General features: G+C 37.5%; 1 protein-coding gene across 3 annotated transcripts in view; it reads right to left on the bottom strand.

The window, feature by feature from the left end:
• Madm (MLF1-adaptor molecule) overlaps positions 1-17,188 on the bottom strand; it is a 219,569-nt gene that overhangs the window by 55,796 nt on the left and 146,585 nt on the right. For all 3 annotated transcript variants that reach the window (XR_016550075.1, XR_016550076.1, XM_090410539.1), the window contains exon 12: positions 6,649-6,768. Coding sequence is in view for 1 of the 3 variants with exons in the window: in XM_090410539.1 (XP_090266665.1) it covers positions 6,649-6,768 (120 nt within the window). In the remaining 2 variants the exon portion in view is untranslated. The remainder of the gene's footprint in view (positions 1-6,648; positions 6,769-17,188) is intronic.

The raw sequence follows: 17,188 nt of genomic DNA, 5'->3' as shown, positions 1-17,188 counted from the left end.
AACATATACTAAATATTAATTATAGACTTATTAATTAAATATTATAAATACTTCCTATATTTCACAACATTACATTGCCATCATCAGGGATCACAAAGCAATGATGTATGTGTGCAAGCAATAATATTGGGTAAATTAGGCTGAAGAAACAACAAAAGTCGGACATACAGTCCTAAATGAAGTGAGCATCCTAGTGTGCTAAATTGGATGCTCTTTGCTGTTGGACTGAACACCTGAGGATGAGTGCTTCCCAAATTTGGGGGCAGTTTTATAAGGCTGAAGCAAAGTCCAGAAATAGCCTCTCACATTTTTACTTGCTGCTGTGGAGAAAAGTGGACATCTTCCATGTCCAAAGCATGGTCAGCAAGTCCAGAGCAGCTGTAATGGTGGAAACGGATATAGTCAATGTGTTCAGAAATTCTGATATTGGCTGTCCTGCCTGTTTGGCCATATTAGACAGTTTACAACAAGCAAGGGACCAGGTAGACACCTAGTAGGTCTAGGGAATGTGGCTGGTCTTTGGCAGAGCAGATAAGGGATGGCAATTTATTTATATAGTCATAAGTGGTTTGTAGGGTTGCATTTTTAGGATTTTTGTTGATTTTTCAAATGTGCCCAGGATATATGGAATGGTGATAGGTTGAGTAATCTCGGCTCTAAAGGTGTGTGTGTGGGGGGGGGGGGTTGCCATGACAAGGTTTCTTAGCCATTGGCTATGAACTGTTGAGAATGCAGTTAAGTTCAGTAGTTAGGGAACTGCTATCAAAGCTGATTAATTATTGCTCTCATATATATAGTTTTTATAATCCCATATTGTTTTTTTTTGGTGTGTGTGGGGGGGTGACTTCTGGTGGATTTATCTACCAATATGTGAGTTTTCTGTAAACAGAGATTCATCAGGCTGGCATGTAATCAGAGCGTCTAGGAAGAAGAGACTGTTGTTGTGGTGGTTTTCCTTTTCAAATATAAACTGGATCCTAAGCTGTTGAATGGTTAGATATGTTAAGAAAATGTTCAGAGTATCCAGGCTATGTGGCCAAATGGAGAACACATCTACATAGAATAACCAAACAGTGGCTTTATGTGTGGTAGCATTTAAGGCTTTTTCTTCAAAGGTCTCCATGAAGAAGTTGGCTAGGGGGTGAAGAACCCCTGGCTGTCTCCTCTGTTTGTAGAATTTTCCTTCCCAAACTAAATAGCCTGAGATAAAAAGACTTAAAATCTGTCCCATATAAACCCACTGTTTGGCTGTGCTATGTAGATGATGTGCTCCCCATTTGGCCTGGTTATTCTCAACTTTTTCTTAACACATCCCAGTATACAGTTTACTTTAGAAAAGGAAAACAACCATCTCCCCTTCATAGACCCTCTGATTACATGCTAGCCCAATGGCTCCCTGACATTATTTGTTTACAGCAAACCCATGCATACTGGCAAATAAATCCACTAGCAGTCATATCACCCCCCCCCCCCCCGGCTTCCCAATCCCAACAATATGGGATTATAAAAACCCTATATAATAGGACAAAATTAATCAGTTCTGATAAGTGCCCTAATTACTGAACTTGACTATATTCTCAACACTTTCTTAGCCAATGGCTACAAAGCCTACAAAATCCAAAAAACATTAAAATTCCACCACCACCATTTTAGAGTGGAGATTATACAAAATCTATCACTATTCCATATATCTAGGACACATATAAAAATTTAACCACTTACAGACTGCAACAAGCTACCAAAAATATTTATTTTTGGTAGCTTGTTGTGTCTGTGTGATTTTGGTGTGAATTACGTTTTATTTAAACTTAGTATTTTAATGATACGATCCATAGAATAGCACATGGCGCCAACGCGACGTGAGATAATGGCGTCCAAAAATACGACGCCTTTGTTCAAAAACTGTAATGTGCGGGAGTCTGTCCAATGTGATGTGTGTGTGGGATGTATGCATTACTGAAGGAGGCTGGAGTGTGGATGGAAAGTGATAGTGGGTGGGAGAATGTGCAGAAAGTGTAAGCAAAGTAAGGAATTGAAGTATGTGTCAGGTCGTGAGATAGTTAAGGTTGAAGAAAGCCAGAATGTGAATGAAAATAGTGGCTTGATAAGGAATTGCGATGTTGTACAATATGGCAATAAGAGCAGTGATCAAAGACAGAGTGAAAGCAACTATACAGAGAGAGAAAATGGTTTAAATGATGAAAAAAATGAGCAATTATTTGTAGGGCGTGAGATCGCTAGGTTGCACGCAGTGGTATACAGTGCGCAGCGAGAGTTAGAGCACCAGCAAAACTCTTTCTAGAGTGCCCCGGCTAACGGAAATAAACAAGTGTTTGAAAGGAAAAATAAGCGTAAGAGTGGGAGAGTTTCTAAAATGAAGGAAAGAGTGTTGTATGGTGACTCGTTAAGAGGAGTGATAATGGGTGTTTAACTAAATCATAATGTCACATCCTTAAATTTCACCGGGTGTAAAATTTAAGGATGTAAGTGAGAGTATTAGAGTGCAAAAACAGAGGGTGAAAGAATTCATAGTTGTGGCGGGTACGAATGCATTGAAAGGAGATAAATTTTTTTATGAGAGAGGACTTTAAAGTATTGTTAAAGGTAGCAAAAGAAAAGAGTGACAGAGTTAGGATGGTAAGTCTGTTGCCACGGTATGACAGAGAGGAGTTTAGGAGGATGGCCATAATTGCAAATGACTTTATGCGGTGTGGTGTGGAATTCGTGGACGTGTGGAATGAGTTTGATGGGTGAAAGGATTTATACAAGATGGATGGCCTGCATTTGAATGGATTTGGTGTGCAGAGACTGGAAAAAGTGTTGCTGAATGAAAGGAAAATGGATGTGCAAAACCAGGGAAACTAGAACTACCAAGGAGGGTAGGGAGTGGATATGCGGACATCAGTGAGACAGTTGAGTGTAAGAATGTATATAATGTACCCGAGCCAGTACTAAGGACAAGAAATCGGAATGGGACATTTAGAATAACGCAGCAAGATAGGGGTGGAAAAAAGGGACCTCTGCATTTCATGTATACTAATGCCAGGAGTATTAGGAACAAGAAGGAGGAATTTTTGGCCTTGATTGGCTCTTCCTGGCCACAGGTTATTGGCATTAGTGAAACATGGCTGACAGAAGATGATATAGTTAGTGGGATAGAATGTGTAGGTTATAGTGTGTTTAGGAGGGACAGAGGGAATAAAATGGGGGAAGGAGTGTTATTGATGATAGCTGATGAACTGCAGCCAAGGAGAATTGAAGTTGTATTGCAGGATAGTGAAAAGAGCTCGTTTGAGGCTATTTGGTGTGAGATTGAGACCAGAACAAAATATATAGTTGGGTGCGGCTATAGACCAGGTGATGGAATAGATGGTGGAGATAGTATGCATAAACAAATTGATGAAATGAGTGGAATGGGGTAATTATTATGGGGGATTTTAACTATAGTAACATTGATTGGAAGGAGGAGAAGACACATGTGAGGAAGGAAAAGGATTTTATTCAATTATTAAGGGATAACTATCTGAGACAGCATGTAAGTGAAAATACTAAGGGTTTGAGAGTGCTTGACCTGGTAATAGCATCTGAGAATTTGACTGTAATGAATATGACCATGTTACCACTTATTGGTGAAAGTGTTCATAAGGTCTTAACCTGGGAGGTGGCTAAAGGTGTGGAATTTTCAATTAAGACAAGGTATAGGTGGAATTACCATGCTGGCAAGTATGATAAGCTTAGGAAATTGCTTGGATCAGTGCCATGGCATGTAAAACTGCAAGGGCTGGATGTTGATAGAGCATGGGAAGTGGTCAAGGAGAATTTACAGGAGGTTATGACTGATTGTATACCTAGGGTCCGAATAGTAAAACAAGTAAGGGTTAAATGGATGAATAACACCATTAAGTTTGAGCTGCAAAAAAAGAAACAACTGTGGAGGGAATTTAAAGAGAAAGGTGACCTGCAGGCACACGAACGGTATAAAGCACAGGCCAGAAGGATAACGAGCGTGGTAAAAAAAGCAAAAGCAGATTATGAAGGGAAACTAGGTATGCAAGCTAAAGAGAATCACAAACAGCTCTTTCAATATGCTGCAAAGCAAAAAAAAAAAAAAAACTGTACACGGCAGAATGATTTTAAGGAATGACGATGGTGAGGAGGTCACTGAATCAGTCGATATAGTGGAATTACTAAGCGAGCACTTTGCAAGAATATATCATCCAGGTGGTGACATTGAAAAAATGAAGGAACCATTAGTTTATACGGGAATTGTGATGAATGAAGTAGAGGTGAATAGTCTATTACAGAACCTTAATGTGAATACATCCGTGGGATTAGATGGTATACCGGCACAGGTCTTACGTGAAGTGGCTAAAGAATTATCAGTGCCCTTGACCATGTTGTTTAATCTGAGTCTTGGGTCTGGTTTAGTCCTGAAGGTGTGGAAAGAGGGGAAAATAGTTCCACTGCATAAAGGAGAATCCAAGACTACTGTTGCAAATTAATGACCGATCAGCATATTAGGAATAATTTTCAAGGTCTTGGAGAAAGTCGTCAAGGGAAAAATACAGGAATGGATTGATGATAATGAGATACCATACGGGGGACAGCATGGCTTTGTGAAGGGTAGATCATGCCTCAGTAACTTGCTCAAGTTTCATAACACAGTGACGGCTGAATTGGATAAGGGTAATGGGTTTACAGGTTTGCTGGACCTGGCTAAGGCATTTGACAGGATACCACATGGAATTCTAATCCGTAAACTACAACATATAGGAATGGATATAGGATTGGTGAGATGGATAGGTGGGTGGTTGATGGAGAGATATCAGAGAGTAGTTTATTCAGGAGTAGAGTCCAAAAGACGGCCTGTGACTAGTGGTGTACCGCAGGGTTCTGTTCTTGAAACACTGCTGTTTAATTTGTTCATTAACGATATAGGGAAGGATCTAAGAGGAACAGTTCATTTGTTCGCTGATGATGCAAAGTTAGGTAGGGTAATGGTGAATGCAAAAGATGTCAAAATCTTGCAGGAAGATTTGGATAGATTGGAGTTCTGGGCTAAGGAGAATGGATGTCAATTTAATGTGACAAAATGTAAGGTTTTGGGGTGAAAAGATTAGCAGCAGTATACCACATTGGTGGAACTGTACTCCATAAGATTGATGAGGCCAGGTACTTGGGAGTGTTGGTAGATAGGGAGAAGAAATTTAGTGGGCACATTGCAAAAGTGGCTAAATCAGCTCATCAACTCACTTGGTTGTTGAAAAATACTTTGACAAGCAGAGACAAGCAAGTTATTGTACCTCTGTACTGAGCCTTAATAAGACCTCATCTCGACTACTGTACCCAGATTTGGTCACCTCGGTTCCTTCTTGATGGGGAGGAGGTGGAGAGGATCCAGAGGTGAGTGACCAAGATGATAGCAGGTCTATGGAATGAACATTATGAGAACAGGTTGAAGATTTATGGGTTGCAGAAATTAGTTGATAGGCAGATAAGGGGAGATATGATTGAGACATTCAAATTGCTCAAGGGTTTCTATAGGATTACAGAGGATATTTTTGAGATCAGGACAGGTGATGGGAAAACTGGGGGACATCTATGGAAGCTGGTCAAGAGTGTGGTTAGCAAGGGTGTTAGAGTTGGGTTTTTACTTTTAGAGTGGTAAATGAGTGGAATAAGCTGCCAAAGTCTGTTGTGAGTGCTATGACAGTGAATGAGTTCAAGGCAAGGTATGATAGATACTGTGAGAATGTCGAATAGTTGTGTGGACATGATGTTTAGGGCTTCCCTCGATGAGCCTTCCCTTCCCTGGAGTCGCCCGTAATAATAATAATAATAAAAAATTGGCGTCCCTTATCCACCAAAGACAGTCACAATCCCTAGACCTACCAGGTCATTTGCAGTTGCAAACTATCTTACTATGGAGAAACAGGCAGGACAGTCAATATCAGAATTTCTGAATACACAGGCTACATCCAATTTCCACCCAGCTGCTCTGAACTTGCTGACCATTCTTGGGACGCTCACTACAGGATATGCTAGAAGAAGGCCACTCTATTCCGCAGCAACAAGTAGAAATATGAGAGGCTATTCCTGGACTCTGCTTCAGCCTTAAGAAACTTTCTAAATCTGAACAAATTTGGGTGCATGAAACTGCCCCAAATTTGGGAAGCACTCATCCTCACTTCAGTCCAATGGCCAAGAGCACTCACAATTTAGCACACTAGGTGGCACCAGTTAGGAGTATGTCTGACCTTTGTGTTTCTTCAGCCTCATTTATCCAATGTTAGTGTCTGCATGCACATATCTCTGCTTTGTGATTCCTGATGATGGCAATGTAGCATTGCTGAAAAAAAAAAAAAAAAAAGGAAGTATTAATTACATAAATACAGGAAGTTATAAGAATTAATGTTCAGTATAAATTATTTCCTGAACAATAATACTTATAGCCAGCATTATAGCCTTTCAACCAGAAGTATTCAGTAAAAATATGAATTTTGTTGAATTTAAGAGTTATTTATGTAGTATTTATGTATTAAGAATTTCAAACATCTTTAACTACCATATAATAGAACATTTTTATATTTATATAAAATAAACAGAATATTTTTAAGAATAATGACAAAAAAAAAAATCAGTCCTCACCAGATTAATGAATCCATGGAATACTAATTCTTCTGCTAAAGTAAAAGGAGTGTCATGATATGTAACTTCACAAGACAGCTGGCGATTCATTTTATCATCCATTCGCAAAAGTAATGTCATCTGAAAAGGGAGAATATGAAGCTACTTAAAAACTAAACTTTCAAAAGAATGGCATTAACATTAAAGATAATGTGACATTACAAAGAACAGCAATGCAAAACATCTTAAAAACTACTGAAAAGGTGAGTGGGGAGAGGTTAATTGGATTAGTGATACAGATATATTTTGTAATGCATAAATCTGGGTTTAGAATACATAATGAGTTGTCATACGAATTATAAAATAATTCTAATCATAATAAATATCGCAAACTTATCACATAAAATATTTATTGTACAAAATCTCTACTAAAAATCAAAAGCAGAATAAACAAATTAGAGTAAAATCTATAACCTGATTAAAATTTTTAAACTTAAATCTGGTTCATAAAATTATAAGCACCATTTATTCAAATCTATCCTCAAAATGTGCACTGAATACTACAATATTTCTTCAAACTTTCATAATTTCTTAATGAAATTTTAATGAAAACAAATCCAATTTGTTTATTACACTAATAAACAACAATTTTTTTTTTCCTGAATAAAAGATGGTGTTACTATATATGAAGGGATACTCAAAATAAAAATTTTTTTTTAATTTTTTAAATTTTAAAGTTTATAATACCATATTCTATCATCATCAAGGGCTCACTTTAGTGAGTACGGGCATGGCAAACCCGAGGTACCTGATGCTGGACCATGCCTTACCTCATGTAATATACATCTTTTATATTATCTATAAATTGGTCCTTCCTCTTCTTTCTTTGCTTCTTTCTCCTCTTCTTGCTCCTTTCCCCCAATGCTATTAGAGTATTCGAGGGCTAGGGGTGAATCTTTCCTATCTTGCTAAGTCATTTCGTCTTATGCAGCCACCGAAAGAGGCAAGCTAGCCTCAATAGGTGCCAGTCCCAAGCCCAGATAAATGGAGAGGGTTGATGTCAGGAAGGGCATCTGGTCGTAAAACTTTACTGCCAGCTCTAGCTATGATCTAATGAGTCAAAGAGAAAGTGATATAAGGGCTAGGGTGTACCCCTTAAGCAACACACAGCCACATCATCCTATAGCTGCGAGAAGTGGATGAGGGGTACTGCATCAAGGGTGGATGCGGTTAAAGAAGTAAGCCCAGCAGGTGGAGAGGATGTTATGAGTGGGAACACTGAATGCTGGAAGCATGACTGGAAGGGGAAGAGAGGTGGCAGACATGATGAGGAAGAGGAAGTTGGACATTTTATGTGTGCAGGAGACAAGGTGGAAGGGGGAAAAGGCTAAGGAACTGGGAGATGGATATAAATTGTTCTATTCTGGAGTGAATAAAGAGGGAAGAAATGGTGTCGGAATTGTGGTGTGCAGCAGAATGAAGGGTGAAGTACTGGAAGTGGGTAGAAGGAAAGACAGGATCATGCGAATGAAATTGGGTCTTGGAGAAGAGCAAGTGGTTGTCTTATGTGTATATGTCCTGCAAGTTAACTGTACAGCAGAGGAAAAAGAGGAGTTCTGGAATGAGAACTCCTCTGAAACGAGATGGTGATTGTCGGAGGAGACTTGAATGGACACATAGGGAGACAGAATAGAGACTATGAAAGGGTGCATGGTAACCATGGAGTGGGAATGGTGAACCAGAAAGGAGAGAGGATTGTGGACTTTGTAGTAGTGTTTGATCTGGCAATTGTGAACTCTTTTTTCTACAAGAGGGAAGAACATTTGATAACATTCAGAAGTGGTAACAACAGTTCTCAAATTGACTACATTTTGACTAGAAGAAAATATCTTAAGGTTGTGACAAATTGTAAGGTAATTCCAACAGATCAAGTGGCACAACAACACCAACTGCTGTGTGCAGACTTTAAAATAAGATCGAAGATAAGATAAAAGTGAGATGAAGGTCACTTAATTGTCTTCATCCCACTGGAAGCCATGGGATGAAGACAATTAAGTGGTTTTGCTTAAAAGAAGAGAGTGTGAGGAATCGTTTTAGGGAGAGGGTGTTAGAGAGGATTTCAGATGGACCGGAAAGTGTACAAATTGGTGGAAACATAATTCAAAAGTAATCCTGAGCTGTGCAATTGAGGTGCTTGGTGAGACATCTGGAAATATTAGAGAGCAGGAGGATTGGTGGTGGAATAATAATGTTCAAGAAGTAGTGACAGCTAAGAGGAAGGCAAAGCAGAAGTGGGATGAGTCAAGGGTGGACAAGGACAGAGTGGTGTACAGAGAGAGAAAGCAAAAAGCCAAGAGAGTGGTGCTGTAGATGAAGGCCATGGTATATCAAGATCTGTATAATCAATTAGAAACAAAGGAAGGAAAGAGAAAAATTTACCAACTAGCAAAATGTAGAAATAAAGCAGCAAAGGACATCTTACATGTGAGGCAGATATGGAGGGATGTGGACATAAGAAACAGATGGAGAATATACCTTGAGGGACTTTTGAATGAGGAAAATGAAAGGACTCACAGAGAAGATGAGCAGCCTGTTGAGGGGATGGTACAGAACATCAGTAGAGTGGAAGTGAAGAAGACTATGAAAAGGATGAAGAATGGAAAATCGGTGGGCCCAGACAGGACTCCAGTGGAGGCATGGAAGCCACTAGGGGAAGAGGGAATTGACCTGCTGTGGAACCTGTTCATGAAAGTTTGCCAACAGGAAAATATACCCAAGGAATGGAGGGAAAGGAATCTTGTCCCCCATCTACAAGGGGGAAGGGGATGCACAAGACCGTAAGAATTACAGAGTAATAAAGTTGATGTCCCACACAATGAAAATGCTAGAAAGGGTTCTTGATGGAAGAGGAAGGAGGTGGAGATCGCAAAGGAACAATTTGGCTTCATGCCTGGTAGATCAATGACAGACACTATCTTTGGGTTACGGCAGATGATGGAAAGGTTTTGAGAAACAACAGAAGCTACATCTGGGGTTTATTGATCTGGAGAAAGCATACGATAGAGTGTCAAGGCAAGAAGTCTGGAGGTGTCTGAGGGAGAAGAAGATACCAGAGAAATATGTCAGGTTGGTGCAGGAGATGTACAGAAATGTGAAGAAAAGAGTTCGGACCTGTCTTAAGCCCATTTCTGTTTAATATTATGATGCAAGTGGTGACGGAGGAGATGAGAGAAGATGCGCCTTGGACAATGTTGTATATGCAGATGACATCTTGCTGTGTGCAGATTCAAGAGAAGTGGCAGCTAAACTGAAAAGATGGAGGAAAGTACTGGAAGAGAGAGGGAGACTGAGCAGAAGTAAGACAGAGTATATGTGTTGCAAAGTGGATGGCAGCCAGGAGACAGATCTGGAGCTAGAAGGAAATGTCATCAGACGGGAGGGCCGAGAAGGAAGTGGGAGGCAGGATACAAGCGGGTTGGAGGAACTGGAGAGAGATGGCTGGAGTGCTATGCGATAAGAGGGTGACGATCAATCTGAAATGCAAAATCTATAGGACAGTAGTGAGGCCAGCTATGACGTATGCTATGGAAACTGTGACCCTAAGGAAAAATAACATCGGCAGGATGGAGGTAAAAGAGATGAGAATGCATAGGTGGATGTGTGGTGTGACCAGACAGGATCGTCTGAGAAATGACTATGTGAGGAGAACAGTGAAAGTTATGAACTTAGGAGCGAAGATACAGGAGGCAAGGTTGAGATGGTTTGGTCATGTGATGAGGAGGGAGGACGAATATGTGGGAAGAAAGGTCATGCAGATGGAGGTGCAAGGAAGGAGGAAGCGTGGGTGGTCAAAGAAGAGATGGAGGGAGCTGGTAGAAGATGACTTGAGGATGAAGAAATTGGATGTGGTGACAGCCCAAGACAGGAGGATGTAGAGGAGACTCATCATTAACAGTGACCCCACTTAAGTGGGACAAGCTGCAGCAGAAGAAGATTGTATCATCATCATCATCACCATCAAATTTCTGCCATGTACCCTCAAGGGTGTACAGGATATGATAGTAATACATGAAAAATTTACATCATTACTAACTTCCTATCTACAATTTTCCTCAAATCAGTCTGTTATTTGTCAAGACTCCAACATTATCAGATCTTATGTTTCTATCGTCTAAGGCACTTTGTACCATATCAATCCACCTATATCTTGATCTTCCTCTGGGTCGTTTTCCTTCCAGCCTGGCAGAGAACACTTATTTTGCTAATCTTTCCTCCATTTCTAAGTTTCTTCAACAACCTCCAGAATATTTTGCCACCTTTTTGATATTTATTTTCTGTTTTTGCCAAAGTCCCCATATGACTTTTGTTTAGCTAGTTTTACACAGTGTTTAGCTAGTTTTACATTTGTCTCTGTATTCTCTAAGAGCACAAGCTGACTTATTTGCCAAAAAGTTTTGATATGCTTTCTTCTTTTCCTTCACTGCCTCTTTAACTTCCTGTCCACCATGGAGTTCTGATTTTTCTAACCGTGCAGACAACCTCACCACATGCCTCTCTGGCAGAATTAATCATGGTTTTCTTTAAGGCTTGCCACCGAATCTCCAAGGTTTGGTTCCTGTTCTCAAACCCTTTCATTTTTTCTTCAATAATCTTTGTGTATTTTAGTCTACAGTTTGCATCTGAGAGCTGCTCAACTTTTATTCTCTTTAATACTTTCTTACATGTAATTCTTTTCAATATGAAATTCAATTTTATCCTGCTCAAGACTAAATAGTGATCACTTCCAATTTCAAATCCTATGTACACTCTGGTGTCCTGCACCAGGAAGAAAACATCACTATCAACAATAACATAGTCAATGAGACTTGTCTTATTCCTTGCCTCTTCTCTCCATGTGAATTTGTGCACATTTTTATGTTGAACATGGTGTTAGTAATAACCGGTCCATGTCCTGAGCAAAAATCCAACAGGTATTTGCCATTATTATTACCTTTGCTCTTTTCTCCAAATTTTCACAAAATATTCTTGTATGTCTGACAATCATTTCCTACCCTGCTATTTAGATCCACAACAAGGATCAACTTTTCCTTTTTCACTGTGTCAGTTGCTTTCTCTAAAGCCTGAAAAAATTCCTCCACTTCTACCTTAGTAGAGCCTTCTGTGGGACCACAATCACAAATAAGTCTCATTGTCCAGTTCCCCATTCTGATATTTGCCGACATTACTCTACTTAAGACTGCCTGCCATTCAAGAAGATTAGCTTCGTATTTAGTGTTGAATACTATGGTTACTCCTTCTTTTCCTTGACTGTCATTGCCTGAATATAACATTTTGTATTTATTGCTCAGAAAGATCTCACCAGTTTTGGTCTTTTTTGTTACAGTCATCCCTATTATGTCAATCTGGTACTTATCTAATTCCTCAGCTAGCTCCATTTCTTTGCCATTCAGGCTTCTTATGTTGATAGTACCGATCTTTAACTCTGGTGATGTTGAGTTGGGGTGTGTGTTCATATTTGTTCCAGTAGCTGACTTTTCACTGTTGGCCCTGGTTCCCTGGTGAAAACAACAGGGCCTTGTTTAACCGGGCAACGCCTCAGCGAGCATGGAATTTTGTCATGTTGTACCATCATTTTGTATTTTGGTTTAAGCCAATAGAAATACAATTTGGTCGGCTAAATCCCAAAATGTCAGCCCATCCTCGTACCATATTCTAGTCTTCTTCAAAATATTCTCCATGTGAGTCAATTCACTTGTCAAACATTTTTCCACTGCTGGAAACAGTTCAACTGGAATACTGTTTAAGGCCTCCAGCGACTTTTCTTTCACTTTGCCCAATCAACGAATAGCTCTTCTTTCATGGTTTTCCTTTACACGTGTGAATAAAAATAGTCATAGAGAGAGAGAGAGATCAGGAACAACCACTATGCTGTTTTTCATCAAGAACTGTTGGACAGATAGGGCCATGTGGGATGGGGCATTGTCGTGGTGCAGCAACCAATCTCCGCTACTCCACATTTCTGCCTGTTTTTGGCACCCATTATCATGCAGTCTTTTCAAAGCATTCAGATAAAAATGTTGGTTCACAGTCTGTCCAGGAGGAAAACAAATTCTTTGTGTACAATTCCATTCATTTATTAGTTAAATTTAATTAGCATGAAATAAATTTTATAATGACTCATTAGTGTATAGGTTAGGGTACCATAAAGCAATCATATTGCTGATGCTTCATTATCAATGTATGAATCGTTATACTTTAAAATAAATATAAATTTCTCTTTTCACATTATCTTTTCATTTTTTTATGTCTAGTGTTAGTAACATGTATAACATGTACAGGGTCATTTATCATATAAGACAATTTTGACGTAGGTACTGACAGACAGACGATTCATCTTGTAATCAGACAATGTAAACTTATGGTACTATAAACGTATTTTATAGTACTATAAATACAGTACTATAAACGTATTTTCTCTTCCATATGATTTTCTTAACATTTTCTTTTCTCTACTGTAAGTATATAACACTTATAACATACAAAATATGTGCTAGGCGACTGTTTATGTTATCGGTAAGGTTTAGTAGTTAAGTTTTTTGGGAGTCAAAAGTTATACACAAAGTTTTGATTGCATCGGTGGAGGGAGTCTTCCTATCCCCCATATTGTTGAAAGGTCAACTGTGTGTGTTTGTATACACATACATACAAGTATGTATATATATTAGGTTAATGTTCACTGCTTTTGCTACCTTGTTATAGATGAAATAGTTGTGCTTTTCTGAAATTTTTCTCTTATTTGTACAATTGTTGTTCCATTTCTGTACTGAAGGTGCCTATGAAACATAGGAAAAATTTTACAATTAAATGTCAAAATTTCCATATTGTATTATTATTATCAGAATGATCTTTTAGATAAATTACATTTTGTCATCTCATCTGAGCAATTCAGGTATAGGCTTTTTGAAAATTGACAATGTAGATACTTTGATCTAACATCATATATTCATCATCATCTTAAACAATTATGAATAAAGAAGTTCCTTGTACTTAAAAAAAAAAGTACATACTGCAGCAGTTAGAAGTGAAGGAAATACAGGAAGATGGTTTGATGTAAAATCAGGGGTAAGACAAGAATGCATATTATCTAAACTCTTCATAAATTATAAATAATAGTGGCAGAAAATAAATAATAGTGGAAGAAAGTGGCACTGGGCCTGATATTTGAATTAGAGATATCAAACTTAGCTCTTTGCTTTATACATATGTACTTTTAAATAGATCTAAATAGATCTAGTGCAAGTCTCCAGGATTTTCTATGTTGAGCAACAGCTGTAACAAATTTGGCATGAAACTCAGCAATAAAAAGACCAAAACTATGAAAATAACTGAAGGGAGAGCCTACAGAACAAGTAAAATATTTCAGCTATTTAGGCGCAGTTTTTAGTGAAGATGGCAAGTTAAATCTAGAAATAAAAGTCAACAGAATAAGCAAAGCTAGTATGATGGATAGCTAGCTGAATAAATTTATATGGAATAAAAGAGAAATTAGCCAAAACACCAAACTAGCAGTATACAAGAAGTTTTCAAACCAGTTTTAAGTTATAGATCTGAGGGGTTGGGTTAGAAATAAAGCACTTGATCAAAAACTAGAGATCACGGATATGAGGGTTCTGACAAAAATCAAGGGAGTGAACAGATGATATCAATGTCAGAATCATATTAAAAATGAAGATATTAGAAAAGAATTTCACATTGTGAGCATTCAAGAATGTGTAAGCAGAGTTAATCTAAGGTGGCGTGGCCACTTAAAATGGACAAGAAAAAATTAGCAAAACAAGTATTTGATGTCAAGATGGTAAGAAAAGAGATCCAGAGGAAGACCAAGGTCTAGGTGGATTGATTCAGTCAAAATGCCTTACATATGCATAAAATGTCAGATATGACAGCATTGGAGTACTGACAAGTAAGAGACCAATTTGAAGAAAAATTGTGGATAGGAGATTAATAATGCAAAAATCATGTAGTGCTGTCATAGTAGTCTGAATACCACTTTAGGTACATATCAGGAAATTAATGATGATGATAATTAAGCTCTACTCTAGTCATTCTGAATTTGACATTCTGACCAGACCTTCTGAATTATACAGTTTGGATACAGTAAACATTTTATGCCTTCATATTTGAGCATATCTGGTCAGATATCCACTTTAGTTGCACTCCCCCCCCCTCCCCCGCTCTCGCAACACACATGCATTTCAGGTTTTTGAAGGCTTTTTTTCCTACCTCAAGTATAAACATGTACTTCTGATTGCATTCATCTTTAATATTTTCAATCATTCTGCCACTTCTTGTTTCATTTACAATGTTTCAAAGTAATTGCTCCAGACATTTAGAATACCTCCAGTTTTCATGTCATCTTTAGTATCTGTTCCTTTTTACAATACTAATTCTTCCATTTTGAAGCTATTTTAATAGCTTCCTGAACATAACACCACTTTATGTTCTATACTCTTGCCAAAGTCTTCATATCACTTCTGTTTACTCACTTTCATACAGTACTTTGTTTTTCTATTTTCTTTGTTCTATTTTTCTCTATATTCTCTCAGAGCACATGCTGATTACCTTTTTAGTATCTGTCAATATATTTTCTTCTTTTCCATGACTCTCTAACTTCCTGAATCCAGCAAGTTCTCATTTTTCTATCCTTACAACTTTATAACACCTGACTAAATTAATTGATGTCCATTATTAGAGTCTGTCAGTGAGTCCCCAATGTTTCATTCTTGTTTTCAAACTTTCATGTTTCCTTGAATAATATTTGTATGAGTTTGCAAGTTTGCAGTTCATAGCTGAAAGCTGCTTAATTGATTATTTTTGAAACTTTTACAAATAATAAAATTCATTTATATTCTGCTCAAAACTAAATGGGGATCACTTTCTATTTCAAATGCAGTGACTTACGAACCAATTGACATACGAACTTTTTTTCATATCCCATTTTGACCTCGAGACAAACCGTGATGCTTTTCTTTTTAAATAAACTAAAGTCTGTTTTACATTATACTTTTTTTTAAACTTTTTTCCCTAGTACTAGAAACAGGCTTAATGCAGAGTACAGTACCAGCATATGTGTATGCATGTTTAGCTGAGCGTGCACTGAACTGTCTCTAGTGTAACAATTGTTGTTACTACGTTGTATTTATCTGAAATACGACGAACACTGCACGCATTTGCTTTTTTGTGCATCTATTTTGCATAAACAAACAATACCTTTCGTGAAGATTTTTTTTAGGTTTGTATTTATTATGTGTACTCTATATATTTCTTTTTATAAGTGATGTGTTTTTATTGTAGCTTCACGTTTATTTTCTGAATAATCTACCAGATAAGTGTCATTTCACTTATCAGAGTATTATTTTCAACATGGAGCCAAAGAAAACTAAGAAAGAAGAGAAGAAGAAAATCACAATAGAAATTAAGAGATTGTGAAAAAATATGTGAAAGGAGTCAGGCAAAGTGATCTGTGCAAGCAGTATGACTTGTCCAAATCTCCCATAGCTGCAATTGTCAAAAAAGCAGATTTTTATAAGGAACTGGATGTTGCCAAAGGAGCATCTATCGTGTCATGAAAAAAAAAATTGATTTTTTGTTTACAATTTAATGGAAGACGATTTTCATACTAATACAAAACCAAATTTGCATTTGGTAATAGTATACAAAATGCATATTTATAGTGTAAAAATGCTCCTTCTCCATTTCTTTGCATTTTCTTCATTTAGTCGAGAATAGTTTTTTTTTTTTTTTTTTTTTTTTTTTTTTTTTTTTCCAAATCTGGGAATGGATTAATTGATTTCCCATAAGATATAATGGAAAATTGGATTTCGAGATATGAACCGCGGTCAGGAACGAATTAAGTTCGTAAGTTGAAGTACCACTGTACTCTGTATGCTTGTGTTCTAAATCTACATTAAGCTATTACTATCAACAATAACAATCAATGATTCTTTTTTATTTCTTTTATCTTTCCATTTGAAGATGTTGGAAAGTACTAGTAATAATCTGTCCATATCCCAAACAGAAATCTAGCAGGTTATTACCATTATTATTAGGTTTGCTTTTTTTCCTCCAAATTTTCCCAAAACATGTTTATACTTCTGGGATTCATTTCTTACTTTGCTTAGTTCAGGTCACCAATAATGACCAGCTTTCCTCTTTCAGTATGTCAACTGCTTTCCCTGAGGGCTAAAAAAATTACTTCACCCCACCCCCCTTTAGAACCTTCTGTAGGACTTTAGATACAAATAAGTTTTTGTCCCATTCCCATGTTTGCTCACATCATTCTACTTGATACTGTCAATCATTCAAGAAGATTATCTCATGTTTAAATATTGAATAGCTACAGCTTCTCCATTTACTGATCATTATTGCCTGATTATAAAATCGATATCTAAATGTCGAATTGTAAGTGGATGACAATGATAAAATTATTATAGCAACAGAATAACACTTACGTTAAAAAAAATTTTTGCAGAACTTAAACTGTAAAAAATTTAAGCATTGT

The sequence above is a fragment of the Typopeltis vanoorti genome, chromosome 20, assembly GCF_054136105.1.
Source record: "Typopeltis vanoorti isolate ZY-2024b chromosome 20, IOZ_Tvanoo_1.0, whole genome shotgun sequence".
Lineage (NCBI taxonomy): Eukaryota > Metazoa > Arthropoda > Arachnida > Uropygi > Thelyphonidae > Typopeltis > Typopeltis vanoorti.
This window is presented reverse-complemented; position numbering and strand designations above follow the sequence as displayed.